The 20,992-nt window shown below is 43.4% G+C and overlaps 1 protein-coding gene across 1 annotated transcript in view; it reads left to right on the top strand.

Annotated features, from left to right (window-relative positions):
* The first annotated feature begins 1,583 nt into the window (after positions 1–1,583).
* LOC147106550 (intestinal mucin-like protein) overlaps positions 1,584–20,992 on the top strand; it is a 65,578-nt gene continuing 46,169 nt past the window's right edge. Inside the window, exons 1-8 of the mRNA XM_086007501.1 lie at positions 1,584–1,759; positions 2,256–2,325; positions 2,457–2,566; positions 6,801–6,832; positions 6,939–7,116; positions 16,179–16,283; positions 16,424–16,464; positions 16,928–17,050. Of these exons, the coding sequence (XP_085863627.1) occupies positions 2,276–2,325; positions 2,457–2,566; positions 6,801–6,832; positions 6,939–7,116; positions 16,179–16,283; positions 16,424–16,464; positions 16,928–17,050 (639 nt within the window). The 5' untranslated portion in view covers positions 1,584–1,759; positions 2,256–2,275. The remainder of the gene's footprint in view (positions 1,760–2,255; positions 2,326–2,456; positions 2,567–6,800; positions 6,833–6,938; positions 7,117–16,178; positions 16,284–16,423; positions 16,465–16,927; positions 17,051–20,992) is intronic.

The following is a 20,992-nucleotide window of genomic DNA, read 5'->3' as shown; positions in this document are numbered from 1 at the left end:
ATATAAGTGCTGTGTCAGGATTTATTGGGCAGATTCACCCTGACCTTCGAATAGTAAAGTCCTGTTAAAGTTACTCTTGTAGTCTGTGTATTAATTCGTCATAATACCTACAGACTTTACATGTGTAGTGTGGGTTTTAAGTGTGTGTGTAGTGTGAGTTTTAAGTGTGTGTGTAGTGTGGGTTTTAAGTGTGTGTGTAGTGTGTGTTTTAAGTGTGTGTGTAGTGTGGGTTTTAAGTGTGTGTGTAGTGTGGGCTTTAAGTGTGTGTGTAGTGTGAGTTTTAAGTGTGTGTGTAGTGTGAGTTTTAAGTGTGGGCTTTAAGTGTGTGTGTAGTGTAGGTTTTAAGTGTGTGTGTAGTGTGGGCTTTAAGTGTGTGTGTAGTGTGGGTTTTAAGTGTGTGTAGTGTGGGTTTTAAGTGTGTGTGTAGTGTGGGCTTTAAGTGTGTGTGTAGTGTGGGTTTTAAGTGTGTGTGTAGTGTGGGTTTTAAGTGTGTGTGTAGTGTGGGTTTTAAGTGTGTGTGTAGTGTGGGTTTTAAGTGTGTGTGTAGTGTGGGCTTTAAGTGTGTGTGTAGTGTGGGTTTTAAGTGTGTGTGTAGTGTGAGTTTTAAGTGTGTGTGTAGTGTGGGTTTTAAGTGTGTGTGTAGTGTGAGTTTTAAGTGTGTGTGTAGTGTGGGTTTTAAGTGTGTGTGTAGTGTGGGTTTTAAGTGTGTGTGTAGTGTGGGTTTTAAGTGTGTGTGTAGTGTGAGTTTTAAGTGTGGGTTTTAAGTGTATGTGTAGTGTGAGTTTTAAGTGTGTGTGTAGTGTGAGTTTTAAGTGTGGGTTTTAAGTGTATGTGTAGTGTGAGTTTTAAGTGTGTGTGTAGTGTGAGTTTTAAGTGTGTGTGTAGTGTGAGTTTTAAGTGTGGGTTTTAGGTGTATGTGTAGTGTGAGTTTTAAGTGTGTGTGTAGTGTGGGCTTTAAGTGTGTCTGCAGTGTGGGTTTTAAGTGTTGTCTGTAATGGCATGGAGTGATTTTCAGATCTCCGCCTGGGTGTAAACCGGGTAGTAGTGGTCTGAAAGTGGCGTCGGATCGTCCCATTTACGTTGGCATTCTTGCCATCTTGGGTAGGCTCCTGAGATGTACAGCTGGAGAGCCTGTCTGTTTCAGGGACAAAACCACCTGTAATATGCAAACTGGCATCCTGTGACATACTAGGCCAAGGAATCAATTTATACTGAATATATAAACAGTTTAATAGATATTATGACACTAACGAAAAATAGAATCAAAATTACTATAATTTCTACTCATATTCAACGAATCCTTGGCACCATCCCAGTCAATTGGGGTCTTTTAAAGCATTGTCATGAATGGATTTCGCCTCGATGTGATGAATGGCCTGATTTGGTCAGCCGTTGAGGAGAGGGGAGGCAAATAAAACAGAAAGGAGAAAAGAGACAAAAAATGGAGGGAGATAATAGTTCCACCGCAGCATCAAATGAATGGGGACATAAGCAAATAAGGTCAGCCAACTGCACAGGAAGTGCGACAGCTCAACACTGAACTTTTTGAATCTGTAACATAATCTTTGTTTCCTCAGTGTATTTTCGAAATGCCATGACATAGTTCCTCCAGGCCCATATTATGAAGCATGTATACATGATGGATGCCACAACAGGAATGAGACAATAATATGTTCCAGTTTAGCAATCTATTCTAAGATATGCAAATCTAAAGGAGATATCTGTATCAACTGGCGAGAACATACCAATGGATCATGTCGTAAGTAATTAAATCTGTCTTCATAGAATCATAGAATGATACAACACAGAATGAGGCCATTCAGCCCATCATGCCTGTACCAGCTCTTTGAAAGAGCTATCCAATTACTCCCACTCTCCCGCTCTTTCCCCGTAGCCCTGTAAATTTTTGCCCTTCAAATATTTATCCAATTCCTTTTTGAAAGTTATTATTCAATCTGCTTCCGCCACTCTTTCAGGCAGCGCATTTCGGATCATAACAGCTCGCTGCGTAAAGAAAATTCTCCTCATCTCGCTTCTGGTTCTTTTGCTAATACCTTAAATCTGTATCCTCTGATTATCGACCCTTCTGCCACTGAAAACAGTTTCTCCTTATTTACTCTATCAAAACCCTTCTTGATATGAAATTGGACATTTTCAAACATCCATAAGTATGCAATTATTAACGAAAACATTTGCACAGATTTTGGTTTGATGCTCAATTTCTCAAGTTGTCTTATTCAATTTAACCCAAACAGAATATCACTGCCCTGCAACGATGGAGTATAAACCGTGTGAGCCAAAGGAACAGCCTACTTGTAGTTCAAGGTTTGTTGTACTTATTTAGCAAAGCATTCTCGATGACAACAATTGGAATGCTCTTTCTCTCTCTTTCTTTCTTTCTCTCTCTATCTCCCCCATTTACTGTATATAATTAATACTTTTTCTTTAATGATTAGGTACACTGACAAAAATGCACCTAGTGACAAGAGTGGTCATAATGAAGGTTGTTTCTGCCCAGATGGAAAGTTCCTTTTTGCACCATTAGACATCTGCGTGGACATCTGTGGTAAGCATATTTTTTTAGTAATAATTTCTGCAGTATGTAGTAGGGTCACTACCAAGTTCCAGGAATTGAATCTTGCCCAGAAGACCACATAGTTCATCTGTGGACTGCATGTAGCTCTAATTTGTTTGCCACAGCAACAGGGGAGGGATTTTATTTGCGTCTGAGAATTGCAGATAGAATTCTGCATTCTGGGGGTGATGTCATCTACAAGGAAAGAAGAAAATTTGGGAAATTAACTCAAAGTACATTTCAATCATGTGGTTATTTTATCAGGTAGTCTTGTGTGTGTTAAATCTGTGAATCCTGAGGTATGGTGTCCGTTAGTAAATAGACAGAGACTGCAGAGGAACAATCAACAGGTGTTTACTGGATGAGGGTTGCTCTAAAAACTAACAGTACAGATCCCTACTCAGGGTTTATATACAGGTGTGGTCACTGCCGGTACTACAGTATACAGGAGCTGTAAAAAGTAGTTCTCCCCTTAAAGGTACATACACAACAATTCCTCCCCTTTTAGATTAACAGTACCATAACATTCATTTAACAATTAACACTTTTAACATGCAACATTAACTGAAAATAGTCCATTTATAAATTCAGTCTTTGGGGCGGCTCCTTGATCCTTTCTGGATAGCGCCTTTCCTGAGTGTCTTGCTCTTGGTGCGGAGGCGATTCTGGCCCCCTGTCGTCGGTTGGTTCATCACCAGGTACGCGAGACATGGGGTTCACTCGTTCCTGTGACTCTAGGATCTGGTCGACATGGCATCTCACAATGTTCTCCCCAAACATCCACTGTGTACATTAGTGGCCCCTGCCGTGTGCATATCGTTCCTGGTTGCCATGGAGAGGAGGGCCACTCCCATGGGTGTAGAGGGGCATGTGGTGGTGCATTTTGGACCTTCTGGCATCCTGAGCAGCTCTTTGTCAGGTCCTCGATTTGCTGATCGATCCCCGGCCACCACACATAAGCTCTAGCAAGGCTTTTCATTTTCACCCCTCCCAGATGGCCTTCGTGAAGCTCATTGAGCACTCTCTCCCTTAACTTGGGTGGAATTACCACCCGGGATCCACACATCAAGGTCCCCTGGCATACTGACAGCTGTTCTCTTCTGGATGAGAATGCTGGCAACAGTGAGTCGCCATGTGTTGGCCATCCCTTCACCGTCAAATCATATACCCGAGACAGTGTTGGGTCATTTCGGGTCTCCTTCTCTATATCCGCGTTAGTTACTGGCAAGCGTTCAATTATAGTCGAATAAAATATTTCGACAGGGTCCACTGCTGGTGCTTCCTCCGCAGTAGGCAGTGGCAGGCGTGATAGCCCATCAGCGTTTCCGTGCTGTTTCGTGCCCTTATACTCTATTTCATATTGGCTCGCCCCTAGAAAAAGGGACCATCTTTGTAGCCATTGCACAGTCATCACCGGAACGCCCTTCTTTGGATTAAAGATGGAGACAAGTGGTTGGTGGTCAGTCAGCAAGGTGAACTTCTGCCCGTGTAGATAGTGGTTGAACTTTTTCACTCCCCACACTAGGCTGAGGGCCTCCTTGTCAATCTGGGCGTAGCTACGCTCGGCTGAGGTTAGTGACCGAGACGCAAAGGCTACTGGCCTCTCCGAGCTGTCCGGGACTTTGTCCGACAGCACCGCTCCAATACCATAGAGTGATGCATCACACGCCAACCGAATTGGTAGTGCTGGGTGGAAATGGGCCAACACCTCTTTTGATGTGATCAATTCTTTGCACTTCTGGAAAGCTCGTTTACATTCGTCATTCCACTTCCATGGTACCCCCGTTTGCAGTAGGATGTTCAGTGGGTGTAGTACTGTAGACAAATTCGGCAAGAACTTATGGTAGTAGTTCACCAGCCTGAGGAACGACCTCTTCATTACAGGAATGACGGGTGTAGCCCACTCGCTCCAGTCCACTTTGGACAGTACTCCAGAACATTCCAAACCTTCCAGCTCTGCTTCGACGGCTGGGCGGATCGCATAAGGCACCGGTCTGGCCTTCAAAAACTTTGGGCTCGCATTTTCCTCTATTTTGATTGTTGCTGTTATGCCTTTTACTGTTCCGAGACCCTCCTGGAACACTTCTTGTGCGTCAGTTAGCATTTTTGACAGTCGTCCAGGTGTGACGTCGTCATCCTTTTTGGCATCTACCGTCAGTGCTTGTATGGAATGCCAATCTAATGGTATCTTCCGGATCCATTCACGTCCTAGTAGTGGTGGTCCTCCATCTGGCAATACATATATGTCCATTTTTGGTGTTTCCTTGCCGTTGTATATCACGTTCACCCTTATTTTTCCTTTGGGGTAGACTTTTTTCCCCGTGTACGTCTTCAAGACAATCTCTGTATCTCTCAAGGGTATATGTGAGAATAACCGCTTGTAGTCCCTTCGGCTTATGACTGTTAGGGCTGATCCTGTGTCCAATTCCATTTTCACTTGGACTCCGTCTATCTTGAGCGTGACCCAGATAGTTTGGTGATCCTCCATTTTGGTTACATTATGTAGTTTCAGACAACCCAGCTCCTTGCTTCCGGAGCCTGTATCATTATCCCGTTCGTCTGAACTACTCTCCGTCACCTTATGTACCTTTTTGTACTTCTGTGGCGATTTCTTGCTGCTGGTTTTCTTTCCCGACCTGCAGACTCCTGATATGTGTCCTACTTTTCCACACTGTCTGCACACTTGATCCTTGAACCAACGATCCTTATGGTCATGTGTTGTTCTGCCGCAGCGATAGCACTTTACTGCTCCGTATGACATTTCATTTGTGCCATATTCTTGCGGTCTCCGTTGTATCTCTGCAGCGCCCCATGCGGCTGCTTCGTGTGATACTGCCATGCTGAAAGCCTTTTCCAGCGTAAGATCCTTTTCTGATAGAAGCCGTTTCTGGGTTCCTTCACTTTGAAGCCCACACACAAACTTGTCCCTTAAAGTATCTGCTAGTTCCGTTCCAAACTGGCAGTGTTTCGATAGCTTGCACAGTTCCGTTACATACTCAGCATTACTTTCATCTTTATGCTGGTTCCTTTTGTGAAACTTAAATCTTTCTGCTATCAGCAGCGGTGTGGGGTTTAAGTGGTCCTGTAGGATTGCCACTATGCTTTCAAAATCCTTTTCCACTGGCTTCTCTGGGGTTACTAGGTTTCGCAGTAAACCATACGTTTTTGCACCCATGGAATTCAACAAAACCAGTGCTTTCCTGGCATCTGGCACTTCATTCGCCTTGCAGTACACTTCTATGCGTTCTACATATGTCGCCCAATCTTCGACTTCATTGTCGAACGCTGTGACACTGCCACTCTTCGGCATCCCTGGGTGTGGTTAGACTGGCAAAGAAAAATGGCGTCTCCTGTGCTCTCCCTTCTTCTCCGCCGGCTCAAAATGGCGTCTCCCGCGCTTTCCCTTCTTCTCCGCTGCGGCTCAGCCTCTGAACACCGGCTGCGCGCTCTGCGCACTTCTCCTGCGCGCTCTCCCTTCTTCTCCGCTGGGGCTCAGCCTCTGAACAGCGGCTGCGTGCTCTGCTCGCCCCTCCCATGCGCCTCTCTCGCCGACGCCGTTCGGGCCTGAACACCGGCTGCGCGCTGTGCGCTCCACCCTCTCTCTTTTTTTTTCCGGCCGCTTGGTCCTCAACCCCGGCTGCGCGCTGTGCGCTTCACCCTCTTTCTTACCCCGTCGACGCTGCTCGGCCTTTTTCCCAAGCCCAGCTCTCCACAGCCTCCTCTGCGATGTTGAAGTCTTCTCCGGATGGCCGACGCCCGTATTCCTGGAATCAGCCTTCTTCTACAGAGTTGCAGGTAGGTTTGAATCCACTCGTCGTCGCCACTGTTAAATCTGTGAATCTTGAGGTATGGTGCCCATTAGTAAATAGACGGAGACTGCAGAGGAACAATCAACAGGTGTTTACTGGATGAGGGTTGCTCTAAAAACTAACAGTACAGATCCCTACTCAGGGTTTATATACAGGTGTGGTCACTGCCGGTACTACAGTATACAGGAGCTGTAAAAAGTAGTTCTCCCCTTAAAGGTACATACACAACAGTGTGCTGCTGGTTGACTATCTCTTGAAGTCTGTGTTACATCTTCTAATCAGCAATCACTTATTCTCATCCTTCACTTCTCTTTGTTTGAATGTTATGTTTTCTTTCTCTCTGTTGATTATTTATCTTGTAATGTGTTTTGGTGCAGCATCAGTTTATAAAACATGTGTTTTTTTTAATCTACTAGAGTGCATAGGACCTGATGGAAAACCAAGACAGGTACGTTCTTTAGATAAGCAGATGATGTCTGTCACTACGCTTAACATTAATTTCAGTTTTAGCCTGTATATAGACCTCCTAACATGTCTTTGTGTGTTTGTGACAGATTGGTGAAAAATGGGAAAGCAATTGTCAGGACTGTTTCTGCAATAACGCAACAATGAGCGTTGTCTGCAAAGCCCACAAATGCCCTCCATCACCACCAGTAGTGTGCAAAGGCCACGGTTTTGTGCCAGTTGTTCAAAGAAGCCAACATGACCTTTGTTGTGCAGAAACCAAGTGCGGTGAGTAGACATGTTGCACATTCCGCTGTGTAAGAATATTTCACCGTGCTGCTCAGGCATGAGACATTCCAGTATCCAAAAACCACACCAAATATATGCTGTGTTTTTGCCTATTTGGCCTAGAAAGAGGTTTTGTTTATTTACATAATGATTTTGCTAAATATTAAATTCAGTTCACAAAGGGTTAAGTCCCAGTGACACAAACCAGCTAGGATGTTGATCAGGACAATAGTTGGAATATCATATGAAACAGCTGTCAAAATTGTGTAATCTCACATATCACATCAGTTTTGAGATAATCAGGAGTCATCAAGCACATCCTATACCTGTTTGTGCCTTTAATGCAAGAATTATTTTCTTTCAATATGCCCAGAAAAGGCAGAAAAGGCTTAGATAAACAGACAATGTAATTGCCATAGCTCCCACACCATTGCGGGGGATTTCTCATTCAAGTTGGTAACTTTGATTGGCAACTCAGCAAGCCAACCTTCAATAGAGAGAGCTGAGGGAGAGGTCAGCCTTTTTCTCTCTGCTGGAGAAATCAGTTTTGAGCCGTCTGAGCATGGGACATTGAGGGAGACAGTGAGGTCTTGCTTTCTCTCCAGCCAGTGAAAGAGCCAATGAGACTTCAGGCTGAGGCATGAATGCATGCGGCTTATAATAGGAGAGGTCAGTACTAATAAGTTCAGGGACTGCTAACTTGTAAAGTGAGTTCAGACTGTCGTAGGGCAAAGTCGTATATTTTATTATTTTGTTAAGAGATAGGTAAATCTCACTGTGAAAACTGTATTCTGCTCATTCATGTATCATTAAATAAACTACTTTGTTAGTTTACAGTCATGCGTAATCTTACTAGAGTGCTTTTCAGTTTGCCTTCTAAACGTTAGGACAGAACATGTGGCAGCAATGTTCCCTCTAAGCTACACAGCAATCGGGAAGGTCTCCCACAGGCCGCTCACAAACTGTTCCCCATAGATACCATGGCCCAGAAATTCGGGTCGGGGGCTTCCCGCGGGTGTAAGCCCCCGACCTGCACTTAACTTGCGTGCCGGCAGTTGAGCTGTAGGGCCCTGTGGAATTCCGCTCCGGGGCCTGGCCCAGCTGCCGGCGCGCTGTGCTTGCGTATCCCAGGGGCGTAGTTAGTGCCATGCGTCCCCTGGGATCACGTGAGCCATGGGCAGCCAATCGGACGAGGGAAAAGCCCATTCATAAGTTTGACAGGAAGACCTGTCAAAACTTATAAATACTATGGGCCCCAAAATAGCAGTAAACCTTCAAATAAATTTTTTAAAAACATCACACTTTTTAAATAAACTATAAATTACATTAAATAACTATTTTAAAACAATAATTTAAATTTTTGAAAAAAATAATTTTATATTCTGCTTTTTAAATGTGTAAATCCTGCAGGCTTACCCCCCGGGAAAACCTGTGAAGAAATCGTAAGTTCAAAGTGCACGCGCAGCCTCCCCTGCGCGCGCGTTCAACCTCTGAACCCCTTTGTCAGAGGAACGGAAGTGCCGGTTTCCCGCGCATGCGCAGTGCATGCAGGAAACCGGCACTTCCATTCGGCCTACAGGTGAGTACCCAGCGCGTACTCACCCGTGGAGACCTGAATTTCTGGGCCCATGTGTAAAGGTACCACGCACAAATTTTTTTTTTGAGGAAACATTGTGTGGCAGCGCATGCAAGATCTTAGTGTCCAGTGCCTGCAATGAGGGATCTTATTGTTACGGTACCCAGGTCAGAGTAAAATATAACTAGATACTAGGCAGTAAATGTGTTCGCCATGTCAAAAGGAATGTGAGGTCCATTTTGGGGGAATTGTGCTGGAAATATCAGCGCAAACTAGCGAAAACTCCAGGTCAATATGTTTAGTGATGTTGGTTGAGGGATAAATATTGGCCATGATACCAGGGAAAACTTCCCTGCTCTTCTTCGAAATAGTGCAATGGGATCTTTTACGTCCACCGGAGGGTAAATGAGGCCTTGGTTTTTTGTCTCATCTGAAATACAGCACCTCTGATGGTGTCAGCCTAGATTTTGTGCTACTCCATCTACTCACTGTTAAATCCGTGAATTTTAAGGTATGGTGTTCTTCAATAAATAGACGGAGACTGCAGATCAACAATCAACAGGTGTTTACTGGATGAGGGTAGTCTAAAAACTAACAGTACAGATGCCTGCTCAGGCCTTATATACAGGTGTGGTCACTGCCAGTACTACAGTATACAGGAGCTGTAAAAGTAGTTCTCTCTTAAAGATACATACACTACAATTCCTCCCCTTTTAGATTAACAGTACCATAACATTCAAATAACAGTTAACACTTTTAACATGCACATTAACTGAAATAGTCCATTTATAGATTCAGTCTTTGGGGCAGCTTCCTGATCCTTTCTGGATAGCGCCTTTCCTGAGTGTCTTGTTCTTGGTGCGGAGGCGATTCTGGCCCCCTGTCATCGGTTAGTTCATCAGTTTCCGATGCTACTGTTTCTGGGGTAGATGCTACCAGTATGTCGGGTTCATCACCAGGTACGCGAGGCATGGGGTTTACTCGTTCCTGTGACGCTAGGATCTGGTCAACATGGCGTCTCACAATGTTCTCCCCGACATCCACTGTGTACATTAGTGGCCCCTGCCATGTGCATATCGTTCCGGGTTGCCATTTCTCTGTTCGGTAGTCGCGGGCCAAGACTGGTTGTCCTACATTGAAGCTCCTTGTCGGCTTCTCATTGATGTGCTGGAATTGCTTATTCTCAACATTTCTTCGCACATTTGGTCTGAGCAAATCCAGACGAGATCTCAACCTTCGGTTAAAGAACATCATGGCCGGGGTCTGGTTGGTAACTGCATGTGTCGCATTTCTGTAGGCTAACAGGAAATTGTCCACCTTATGCTACAGTGGAATGTCGTCATTGCACATGGCCCTTACTGCGTTTTTAAAGGTTTGTACGAACCTCTCAGCCAATCCATTTGTGGCTGGATGATACGGGGCGGATGTGTAATGCCTTACCCCATTCCTTCTCATAAATTTCTGAAACTCTTCGGACACAAACTGTGGTCCGTTATCAGAGCAAATCTGCTCTGGCAAGCCGTTCCTGGCAAATATGGTCCATAGGACTGCAATCATTTTCTCTGTAGTGGTGGAGGACATTTTGATCACCTCAGGCCATTTCGAGTGCACATCCGCTGCTATTAAGAACATTGAGTCCATGAATGGACCAGCAAAATCAATATGCACCCATTGCCATGGAGAGGAGGGCCACTCCCATGGGTGTAGAGGGGCATGTGGTGGTGCATTTTGGACCTTCTGGCATCCTGAGCAGCTCTTTGTTAGGTCCTCGATTTGTTGATCAATTCCCGGCCACCACACATAAGCCCTAGCAAGGCTTTTCACTTTCACCCCTCCCAGATGGCCTTCGTGAAGCTCATTGAGCACTCTCTCCCTTAACTTGGGTGAAATTACCACTCGGGATCCACACATCACTGTCCCCTGGCATACTGACAGCTGTTCTCTTCTGGATGAGAATGCTGGCAACAGTGAGTCGCCATGTGTTGGCCATCCCTTCACCGTCAAATCATATACCCGAGACAGTGTCGGATCATTTCTGTAGTGTATGTAACCGTTCCACCTTTAAGAGAACTATTTTAAGGGTTGCACTACTTTATCTTGGCTGCTGTATACTGTAATACCGGTGGTGACCACACCAGTATATAAGTGCTGTGTAATGATTTATTGGGCAGTTCCGCCCTGACCTTCGACTAGTAAAGACCTGTTAAATTTTACTCTTGTGGTCTGTGTAGTAATTCTCCATATAACACACAGACTTAACAATTTTGGGTCTCCTTCTCTATATCCGCGTTAGTTACTGGCAAGCGTTCAATTATCGACGAATAAAATATTTCGACAGGGTCCACTGCTGGTGCTTCCTCCGCAGTAGGCAGTGGCAGGCGTGATAGCCCATCAGCGTTTCCATGCTGTTTCGTGCCCTTATACTCTATTTCATATTGGTTCGCCCCTAGAAAAAGGGACCATCTTTGTAGCCGTTGCGCAGTCATCACCGGAACGCCCTTCTTTGGATTAAAGATGGAGACAAGTGGTTGGTGGTCAGTCAGCAAGGTGAACTTCTGCCCGTGCAGATAGTGGTTGAACTTTTTTACTCCCCATACTAGGCTGAGGGCCTTCCTGTCAATCTGGGCGTAGTTGCGCTCGGCTGAGGTTAGTGACCGAGATGCAAAGGCTACTGGCCTCTCCAACCCGTCTGGGAATTTGTGCGACAGCACCGCTCCAATACCATAGGGTGATGCATCACACGCCAACCGAATTGGTAGTGCTGGGTTGAAATGGGCCAACACCTCTTTTGATGTGATCAATTCTCTGCACTTCTGGAAAGCTCGTTTACATTCGTCATTCCACTTCCATGGTACCCCCTTCTGCATTAGGGTGTTCAGTGGGTGTAATACTGTAGACAAATTTGGTAAGAACCTATGGTAGTAGTTCACCAGCCCGAGGAACGACCTCAGTTGTGACACATTTTCCGGTGCTGGAGCCTTGACTACTGCCTCAATCTTTTCAGGGGACTTATGTAACCCCTCTTCATCAATAACGTGGCCACAATACGAGATCTGCTTCTGGAATAACTCGCATTTGTGGCAATTAGCTCGTAGCCCATATCCCTTCAATCTAGTGAGCACCTGCTCCAGGTTGGCGAGGTGATCACTGTCATTTTCGCCCGTGACCAGGATGTCGTCCAAATAACACTGGGTCCCTGGAATCCCTTGCAGGACTTGATCCATTGCCCTTTGCCAAATAGCCGGAGCCGATGCTACCTCGAACACCAGCCGGTTGTATTGGTAGAGACCTTTGTGAGTATTGATCGTAAGGTATTGTTTTGAGGCTTCTTCTACCCCCATTTGCAGGTACGCCTGGGCCAGATCAATCTTAGTGAAGCGTTTTCCTCCAGATAGCGAGGCGAAAATATCTTCAATCCGCGGAAGCAGATATTGTACCATGTGAAGGACTGGGTTCTCTGTCACCTTTAAAGTCCCCACAGATGCGGACCTTCTTTGGTTCCCCAGGCGTATTACTCAACGACCTCTTCATTACAGGAATGATGGGTGTAGCCCACTCGCTCCAGTCCACTTTGGACAGTACTCCTGAACGTTCCAAACCTTCCAGCTCTGCTTCGACGGCTGGGCGGATCGCATAAGTCTGGCCTTAAAAAACTTTGGGCTTGCATTTTCCTCTATTTTAATCGTCGCTGTTATGCCTTTTAGTGTTCCGAGTCCCTCCTGGAACACTTCTTGTGCGTCAGTTAGCATTTTTGACAGTCGTCCAGGTGTGAAGTCGTCATCCTTTTTGGCCTCTACCGTCAGTGCTTGTATGGAATGCCAATCTAATTTTATCTTCCAGATCCATTCACGTCCTGGTAGTGGTGGTCCTCCATCTGGCAATACATATAGGTCCATTTTTGGTATTTCCTGGCCGTTGTATATCACGTTCACCCTTATTTTTCCTTTGGGGTAGACTTTTTGCCCCGTGTACGTCTTCAAGACAATCTCTGTAGCTCTCAAGGGTATATGTGAGAATAGCCGCTTGTAATTCCTTCGGTTTATGACTGTTAGGGCTGATCCTGTGTCCAATTCCATTTTCACTTGGACTCCGTCTATCTTGAGCGTGACCCAGATAGTCTGGTGATCCTCCATTTTGATTACATTATGTAGTTTCAGACAACCCAGCTCCTTGCTTCCGGAGTCTGTATCACTTTTCTGTTCGTCTGAACTACTCTCCGTCACCTTATGTACCTTTTTGTACTTCTCCTGTGGAGATTTCTTGCTGCTGGTTTTCTTCCCTGACCTGCAGACTCTTGCTATGTGTCGTGCTTTTCCACACTGTCTGCACACTTGGTCCTTGAACCAACAATCCTTCTGGTCGTGTGTTGTTCTGCCGCAGTGATAACACTTCCCTGCTCCATATGACATTTCATTGGTGCCATATTCTTGCGGTCTCCGCTGTATCTCTGCAGCGCCCCGTGCGGCTGCTTCGTGTGATACTGCCATGCTGAAAGCCTTGTCCAGCGTAAGATCCTTTTCTGATAGAAGCCGTTTCTGGGTTCCTTCACTTTGAAGCCCACACACAAACTTGTCCCTTAACGTATCTGCTAGTCCCATTCCAAACTGGCAGTGTTTTGATAGCTTGCGCAGTTCCGTTAAATACTCAGCATTACTTTCGTATTTATGCTGGTTCCTTTTGTGAAACTTAAATCTTTCTGCTATCAGTAGCGGTGTGGGGTTTAAGTGGTCCTGTAGGATTTCCACTATGCTTTCGAAATCCTTATCCACTGGCTTCTCTGGGGTTATTAGGTTTCGCAGTAAGCCATACGTTTTTGCACCCATTGAATTCAACAAAACCAATGCTTTCCTGGCATCTGGCACTTCATTCGCCTTGCAGTACACTTCAGTGCGTTCCACATGTCGCCCAATCTTCGACTTCATTGTCGAACGCTGTGGCACTGCCACTCTTCGACATCCCTGGGTGTGGTTAGACTGGCTAAAATGGCGTCTCCCGCGCTTCCCTTTCTTCCCGCGCTCGCCCTTCTTCTCCGCTGCGGCTTCAAAAATGGCGTCTCATGCACTCGCTGCTCAGCCCTTAAGCCCTGGCTGCGCTCTGCGCGTTTTCCTGTGCGCCTCTCTCGTTGCCGCCGCTCGGTCCTGAACCCCGGCTGTGCTTTACCCTCTCTCTCTTTTTGTTTTCCGTCGACGCCGCTAGGTCTTCAACCCCCGGCTGCGCCCTGTGCGCTTTACCCTCTCTCTTACCCCGTCGACGCTGCTCGGTCTTTTCTGTGCCGTCGGTCGACTCCAGCCGCCACTGTCCGGGAAGGGTCTGCATTGTTGCCAGCCTGTTGCTGGATCGTCGTGGCTGGAGAACCAAGCCCAGCTCTCAACAGCCTCCCCTGCGATGCTCACTCTCTGCTGGATGACTGGGCGGTTGCTCGTGGTCGACGCCCGTGCTTCTGGCCTCGACTTCTTCCACTGTCCTCCAGGAAGCGAATCCTTGGGAGGAAATGCAGGGTTGCAGGTAGGTTCGAATCGACCTCATCGCCACTGTTAAATCCGTGAATCTTAAGGTATGGTGTTCTTCAATAAATAGACGGAGACTGCAGATCAACAATCAACAAGTGTTTACTGGATGAGGGTAGTCTAAAAACTAACAGTACAGATGCCTGCTCAGGGCTTATATACAGGTGTGGTCACTGCCGGTACTACAGTATACAGGAGCTGTAAAAGTAGTTCTCTCTTAAAGGTACATACACTACACTCACACTGCAATCGCCTTTGTATTTCCATTCACTCACTCTACAATCCCCTCTGTAACCCACAACCTTCTGACTCAGAGGTGAGATTGCTGTCACTGAGCCATGGCTGATACCTGGCACCCTATCTCAAAACAGATTATCTGGTCCCACTACATCAAAGGAGGAGCACGACAGTGTTTACCAAAATATGTAGTGGACTTCATTGATGACTGGTGCCATCTACTAGGAGGTAGTTTTGAGGGAAATTAAAGCTCATTTTAAGGGCCTCACTTTGTTCCAAACGTCTATAATCAGTGGTGCCCCTATTAAAGCTAAATCACTGGGGGGATGATTTTTTTTAAATATTCGTTCATGGGATGTGGGTGTCGTTGGCAAGGCCAGCATTTATTGCCCATCCCTAATTGCCCTTGAGAAGGTGGTGGTGAGCCGCCTTCTTGAACCGCTGCAGTCCGTGTTGTGAAGGTACTCCCACAGTGCTGTTAGGGAGGGAGTTCCAGGATTTTGACCCAGCGACGATAAGGAACGGCAATAAAGTTTCAAGTCAGGATGGTGTGTGACTTGGAGGGGCACTTGGAGGTGGTGGTGTTCCCCTGCGCCTGATGCCCTTGTCCTTCTCGGTGGTAGAGGTCGCGGGTTTGGGAGGTGCTGGCGAAGAACCCGTACGGATTCTTCAGATTGTCTGCCATAACTTTGGCAAAAGTTCTACGGAAACCCCGGAGGAATGGCATAAACATGTAAACTTAATGCAATACATATATGCATTGAATGCAGGGAAGGGTTAAAGTCACAGATACTTTACTCTTATTGTTCTGTTGAGGTCATTAAATTCCCTTAGACTTTGGAGAGGAGTCCTCGATCTAACTGTTGAAGAACTGACTTTTACTTCTGTCTCAGAAGCTTCCTGCCCCCAATATCAATCAGCTGGTTACTCCTGCTTTGAAACTCTGCAAACAAAATACCAGCTTCAGACTGCGTGAAATTGACAGATTTCCTTTTTGCCCTCTTTGGCACGACTGCTGCTCCCAGTTGTGTTCCTTCCTCCAGTAGTTTCACACCCTGCTGCTGCACTAGTCTGCTGTGCCATTCTGTTGCTATGTTTCAATTCCCCCCTCCCCCCACTGGCTTCCATTCAAGGCACCTCTCGAACCAAGTTCCTGACTCACCACAATATTGTCTGGTTTGTAAGACCTTGATTGGACTTTGAATTGAAGCATTCTCTACATACCATGATTCCACTCGGCCATTGTATAATTAGTCTGTCATTGTTAAGTCTTTCTGATGTATCTAATTTATGGCGGTTAGAGTTAGGATTCTGCCTCTTCTGGAAAAAGAACCTGAGACATCACCTCAGGGGACACACTTTTATACACTTGGGAACAGAATATAGACAACAATGCTAAAATCACCATGTCACTTGAATCAAAATTTGTTACGGGAAAGTATCCTAGTTTTTCCCATTGTCACCTGAGCTTACTCCTGGGGTATGTGTTGATGCTTCAATTAAGGAATAAATAGACCCTACAAGGCAGATAATCGAATCTTGCTCTTTTAATTCTTCTAGGCTCTTCAGGTAACACCATTGAATTACTGCAATAAGTTCACTGATTCACAGCAGTATTAGAAAGTCAATTTTTCTTCAACCTGCAGTGAAACCACTCTAATTAAGATCACTTAGGATCATAAGTACCAAGCTGAAAGAATAGCTTCAAGCTTTTTAATCAGTGTCAATTTTTGTTCATTCAGAATGTAATATGACCACCTGTCCCACTGTGAAATTTGATTGCAAACCTGGATATAAACCCGTGTTCCATATTCATGAAGACAAATGTTGCCCAAATTATACTTGTGGTAAGTGTTGCATATCTCTTTAATCCGAGGTGGGTAACATTTTACTGTTGTCACCGAAACAACTTGAAGTAACATGCTTACAGCCTGTACCTTAGCAATAAATGAACTATTAATTTAATCACACATTATTCTATTTTCAGAGCCAAAGCCAGTATGTGTGTACAATGGCACTGAGTACAAGGTAAAGAACATTGGGATATTTTGAGATATGATTTGTGGTTTCACACCTATTTCTCATTTTGTTCAGTGTATAGTTTTCATATTTCTATCTCGTTCTCCAAATTTTGACTTCAAGAATCTCTGGAGATACAAACTCACTTAATGTCAGAACAGCACAAAATTAATATATAACGTGAAAATGTTGTAAGAAGTGAAACTGGAACAATGCTCTTTTTTCAATGAAATATTAATTTAGTATGCAGGGGACGACAATTAAAATGAGGATTTAATTAAAATAATTGAGGTGATAACTGTGCTAAAGTAATGCACAAATGGATTTCATGCAAAGGCATGAAATACCAGATGAAACTAAACCTCCATAGCTTTAATTAACTTTACTGTATAGAATCCGACTGCTCCACTATATAAAAAATCCAGCACAATTTTAAAACACGTCTCAATTGAAACTTCACTTTTTTTTCCAGCCAGGAATGACTATTCCTCAACACCCATGTAAGAATTGCAATTGTACCAATAAAGTGGATCCATCAACCAAGCATAACACTATTGAGTGTATCAATATTAAGTGTGATTCTCACTGTCCATCGGTAAGCATCATTAATGATTCTATTTGTCGTTATATGATCCCAGAAAGTCGCTGGTTCCAAATGATTCGAGGTTGACCCGTATTGGGGACAGTGATTTAACTTTATTCAGCACAAGTAATGACTTAATACATTACAGTATTTGAGCAGCAGTTCGCAGAGTATAATTGAGACTTGTATTATCACCGATACTCTGGGTAGAAGCCGCAACCGTGAGTAAGCTGCACCCTGTGTCTGCTGTCTCTCTTCATCTCCTGGGTGTCTCCTTGATTCTTCCTGAAATCCCCTACTGTGTCTGTGAAATCTTCTACTGAAATCTTCTACTCCTGAAATCTCCTACAATTCGTGGCTATTAAGACTCCCTTCTTATACCCTTACTCTTATTCAAAACATATGGAGTCCTCCTGAACCAATCACTGGCTGACACCCAAACCCAAAATCCAATGATAAAGATTGTATGTTCACAGCACCGTGGTTTATGTAGGTTCTAGTCTTATGACATTCTTACAGCATCTGTTTTTGACCATCAAGACTCATATCTGGGGTAGTTATGGCAATACAAAAGGAATATGTCTCCATCGGTTCAGATACGGCCCTTGCTGTTGGCCTTTGTTTTTATAATTCACTGCGGATGGTATAACATTCCAAAACAGTGGCAACTGCAGCTAACCTTGGTTCCCAGGCTAGCTGTACTCTGTCTCATCCTTACTGTTGGCTAATATCCAACCTTCACCTACGGCCGATAGCAAAATACTGCAGATGCTGGAAATCCGAAATAACAACAGAAAATGCTGGAAAAACTCAGCAGGCCAGGCAGCATCCGTGGAGAGGAAATAGAGTCAAAGTTTCGGGTCAAACCCTTTGTCAAACCCTTCACCTATGGCCTCTCTATTCGACTATAGCAATCCTCTTTCCCGCCCCAGGTTGTCTGGTTACAGCTTATTCACAGACTTTTAATTATAAGCAAAAGGGTTGCCTGTCATATAATTCAGGTTACCATTGCATACAGTTGATGATTACAGACTTTTATATTTAATTCTTACACATGATTATAAATCCATTACTGACAATTATAAGATACTGATGATTATAAGATAGTAAAGCAAGTATCCAAAAAAAGGCTAATCCATGATAATCTTACAATCCCTGGCTTGAGGGGGAGGAGTTCCTGCTCTGACCCCTCACTCGATCTTATTTCTTATCCTTCTGCAGGAGGTCCATTAATTCTAAGTTATTAGCACGTCGATCAAGCACATACATTTCAAGCAACATATCATGATACAATGAAAATCAAAAATCATGGACTTGAAAGGTTCTCTAGCTCTCACTTTACTGAATCCATTTTGTGGATAATTCTTACTAAATATGAGCTCTCTCTAGCCCTCAATTGTCCCAATCCAAATTCTATGTCTCTCTCCACTTCAACTTCAATTTCTGATAGGTACCAGTGTGTTTAATTCTATCCTGATTGTTTCATTAATTAGATAATTTTTTGATGGAGTATGTCAATGCTTTAAAAGTTGGCTCACTCTCCTGAGTCACATTAACCATTTCATGTCGTGCTTTTGTCAAGTAACTGAACATGTCTGAGACTCGTTCTTCAGTGAAAATTCACCATGCATGTCCGCATGTTAATTGCTTCATATGTAACAAATCACATTTGCACATCCCAATATCATGCCACACATGCCATCCGATACAAGCCATTCTTGGGCTTTCAAGTGATCTTATCAAAAGATTGTGAAGTGTCTGGAGATCTCTGCTCATCTCCCACTGTATGATCCCAATGTCACGGATAGTGTTCAGTCTATCAAATTAAGTTTTCTTAAAATGTTCATAGGCAAGGACACAAACCGCTCCAAGAGAAAACAATCAACTTACTATTCTTAACTACACTTTCCTAACTTTCACTAGAATATTAGGAAAATTCTCATTTGGTGGTGTAATGAAACAGTTCCTGTTTCTATCTTACATCTTAAGTAGGCCATTAATTACCATTCTATCTCATTCATGAGCCCTGGAGGAACTTTACTGTCCAATACAATATTAAAGATAAAAAACATAGATTAAATGTTCCCAGTTATTAATGCATTTTTAAAAATTCTTTATTTTAAAGGATCTTTTATTTTTCCCAAATAACCTGTTATATTGTGACTGAGTCCATTTTATCAGTTCAAAATTATCCCAAATCCAAATAGCAGTGTTGTTGGACTGACAGGTTTTGTCAATGTTCAATTTTATTTCCCCATAAACTTTCCTCCTTGATACACAGCAATTGACAGGACTACCTAGTTGGCTTTTCACCAGTTTCTTTTAATGAAAATTTGACTATTCCCTTTAAACTACAGTAAAATTTTCCCTTCGAGTGCTTGAAACAGCAACTCATATCAATTTATTTTTATCAATTTATCTTATCAATTCCAATTTCAGAAACAAATAATTCCCAGGCTTGGTGGTTTACATGGTGTTTTAACATTAGCAACAGAAGTGCTCGCAATTAGTTTACAAGGTAACTTCCATATCTCCCCTTCTCGTGCACTCTGTCTCAGAAAATAACACTGATAACCCTGAAAGACAAAGCCTTTAGTCCAAATCGTCACCATGCTGTAACGTTTGATATCTGCCGATGTCTGCAGATAAATTCTTAAATTCTTAGAACTGGTGGATATCTTGCTACGTCATCAATATTCATGTGGTCTGAAAAGCCATGGTCACCTGTTTAAAACAAAAGAAAATCCACTGTGGCTCTGCTTCAGACCTCAAGGGGTTATTTGTCAAATCATAAAATTCCTTCTGTCATTGTGAGAAAATATCCACTTTAAAAAAAAGCTGTCAACGAAAAGGGTTAACTTAAGAAGGTGGAGCAAAATACTGTCAGCTGCACGTAATTGCGTCACTTCATGTGAATTTTAACAAAACTTTCCCGATCGAAACTTTTTTTCCAAGTCTTTGTACCTTCAAAACTTCCTTAGGAATTTAAAATCTGTTAAAACAGTAAAAATCATTAGTAAAGCTGTCATTGTTAACTTTAACTAAAACACCCTCATCAGGGAAGACAGCATTTTAGACTAAACTCCAATTGATTTTAGCATTTCTTTTTTAAAAAGGTTTCCAACCCCAAGATTTTCCAGTACAACCAAGATGTTTAAACAATCAGAATCACCTCAAATAAAGAAAGAAATGTCCCAAAATTCCAATTCAAATCGTTAAACATTTAGGAAATTCAAAACTGCCAATGTGAAAGTCTCCCATCCAGAACTAGAAACCTTCACATTATTTTAAATAATAACCAGAATTTCACTGTGGCCACAATGAAAGTCGGGTTTTCACATTTTAATACGTTAGTTATTCTCAATAATTCCAATTTAATTCAGACCAATATTTTATGAACTAAACACAATACAGAACAGATAAAATAAAACAAAATACCACATGCTTACACAGTCGATTACATCATCTATATTTTTTTCGTTAGTGGCCTTTCCAAATGGCTGTAAAAATGCTGAATATAACTGGAGAAAAATTAGCTTTCACATTTAAACAAATAAAATCAAACTGCTTTGGAAATTTCACCACAGCAGCCGCAACTCCAAGGCTAAATCTTAGACTGAAACTTAGCTTTTGTTAAACAAATTTTTTTGTTTTTGCTTTTCTCAGCCTTTCCACACCAGCATATTTAACTTAAATTGTAGTTCAAAGTTTTTTTTTCATTCTGGGCGCACAATCCTAAATAAAAATGAACATACTCAACGTATTCACACATTCACACAACTTAGAAATATTGATCCCTGTAATGGGTTATGCACTCAAAGTGCCAAAATTTATGTGATATTCCCAGGTCGCGAGCCCAAGAATATTCACAGTTTAAATCAGCTCACGTATCTAAAAAATAATACACATGTGTATGCATGCATAGAGCAGACAATTAATAAACTTAAAACAACA

This window comes from Somniosus microcephalus, chromosome 15 (genome assembly GCF_052327205.1).
Source record: "Somniosus microcephalus isolate GS21.2 chromosome 15, FLI_Smic_1.0, whole genome shotgun sequence".
Lineage (NCBI taxonomy): Eukaryota > Metazoa > Chordata > Chondrichthyes > Squaliformes > Somniosidae > Somniosus > Somniosus microcephalus.
Note: the sequence above shows the minus strand (reverse complement) of the source record. Positions and strands in the feature narration are given on the sequence as shown.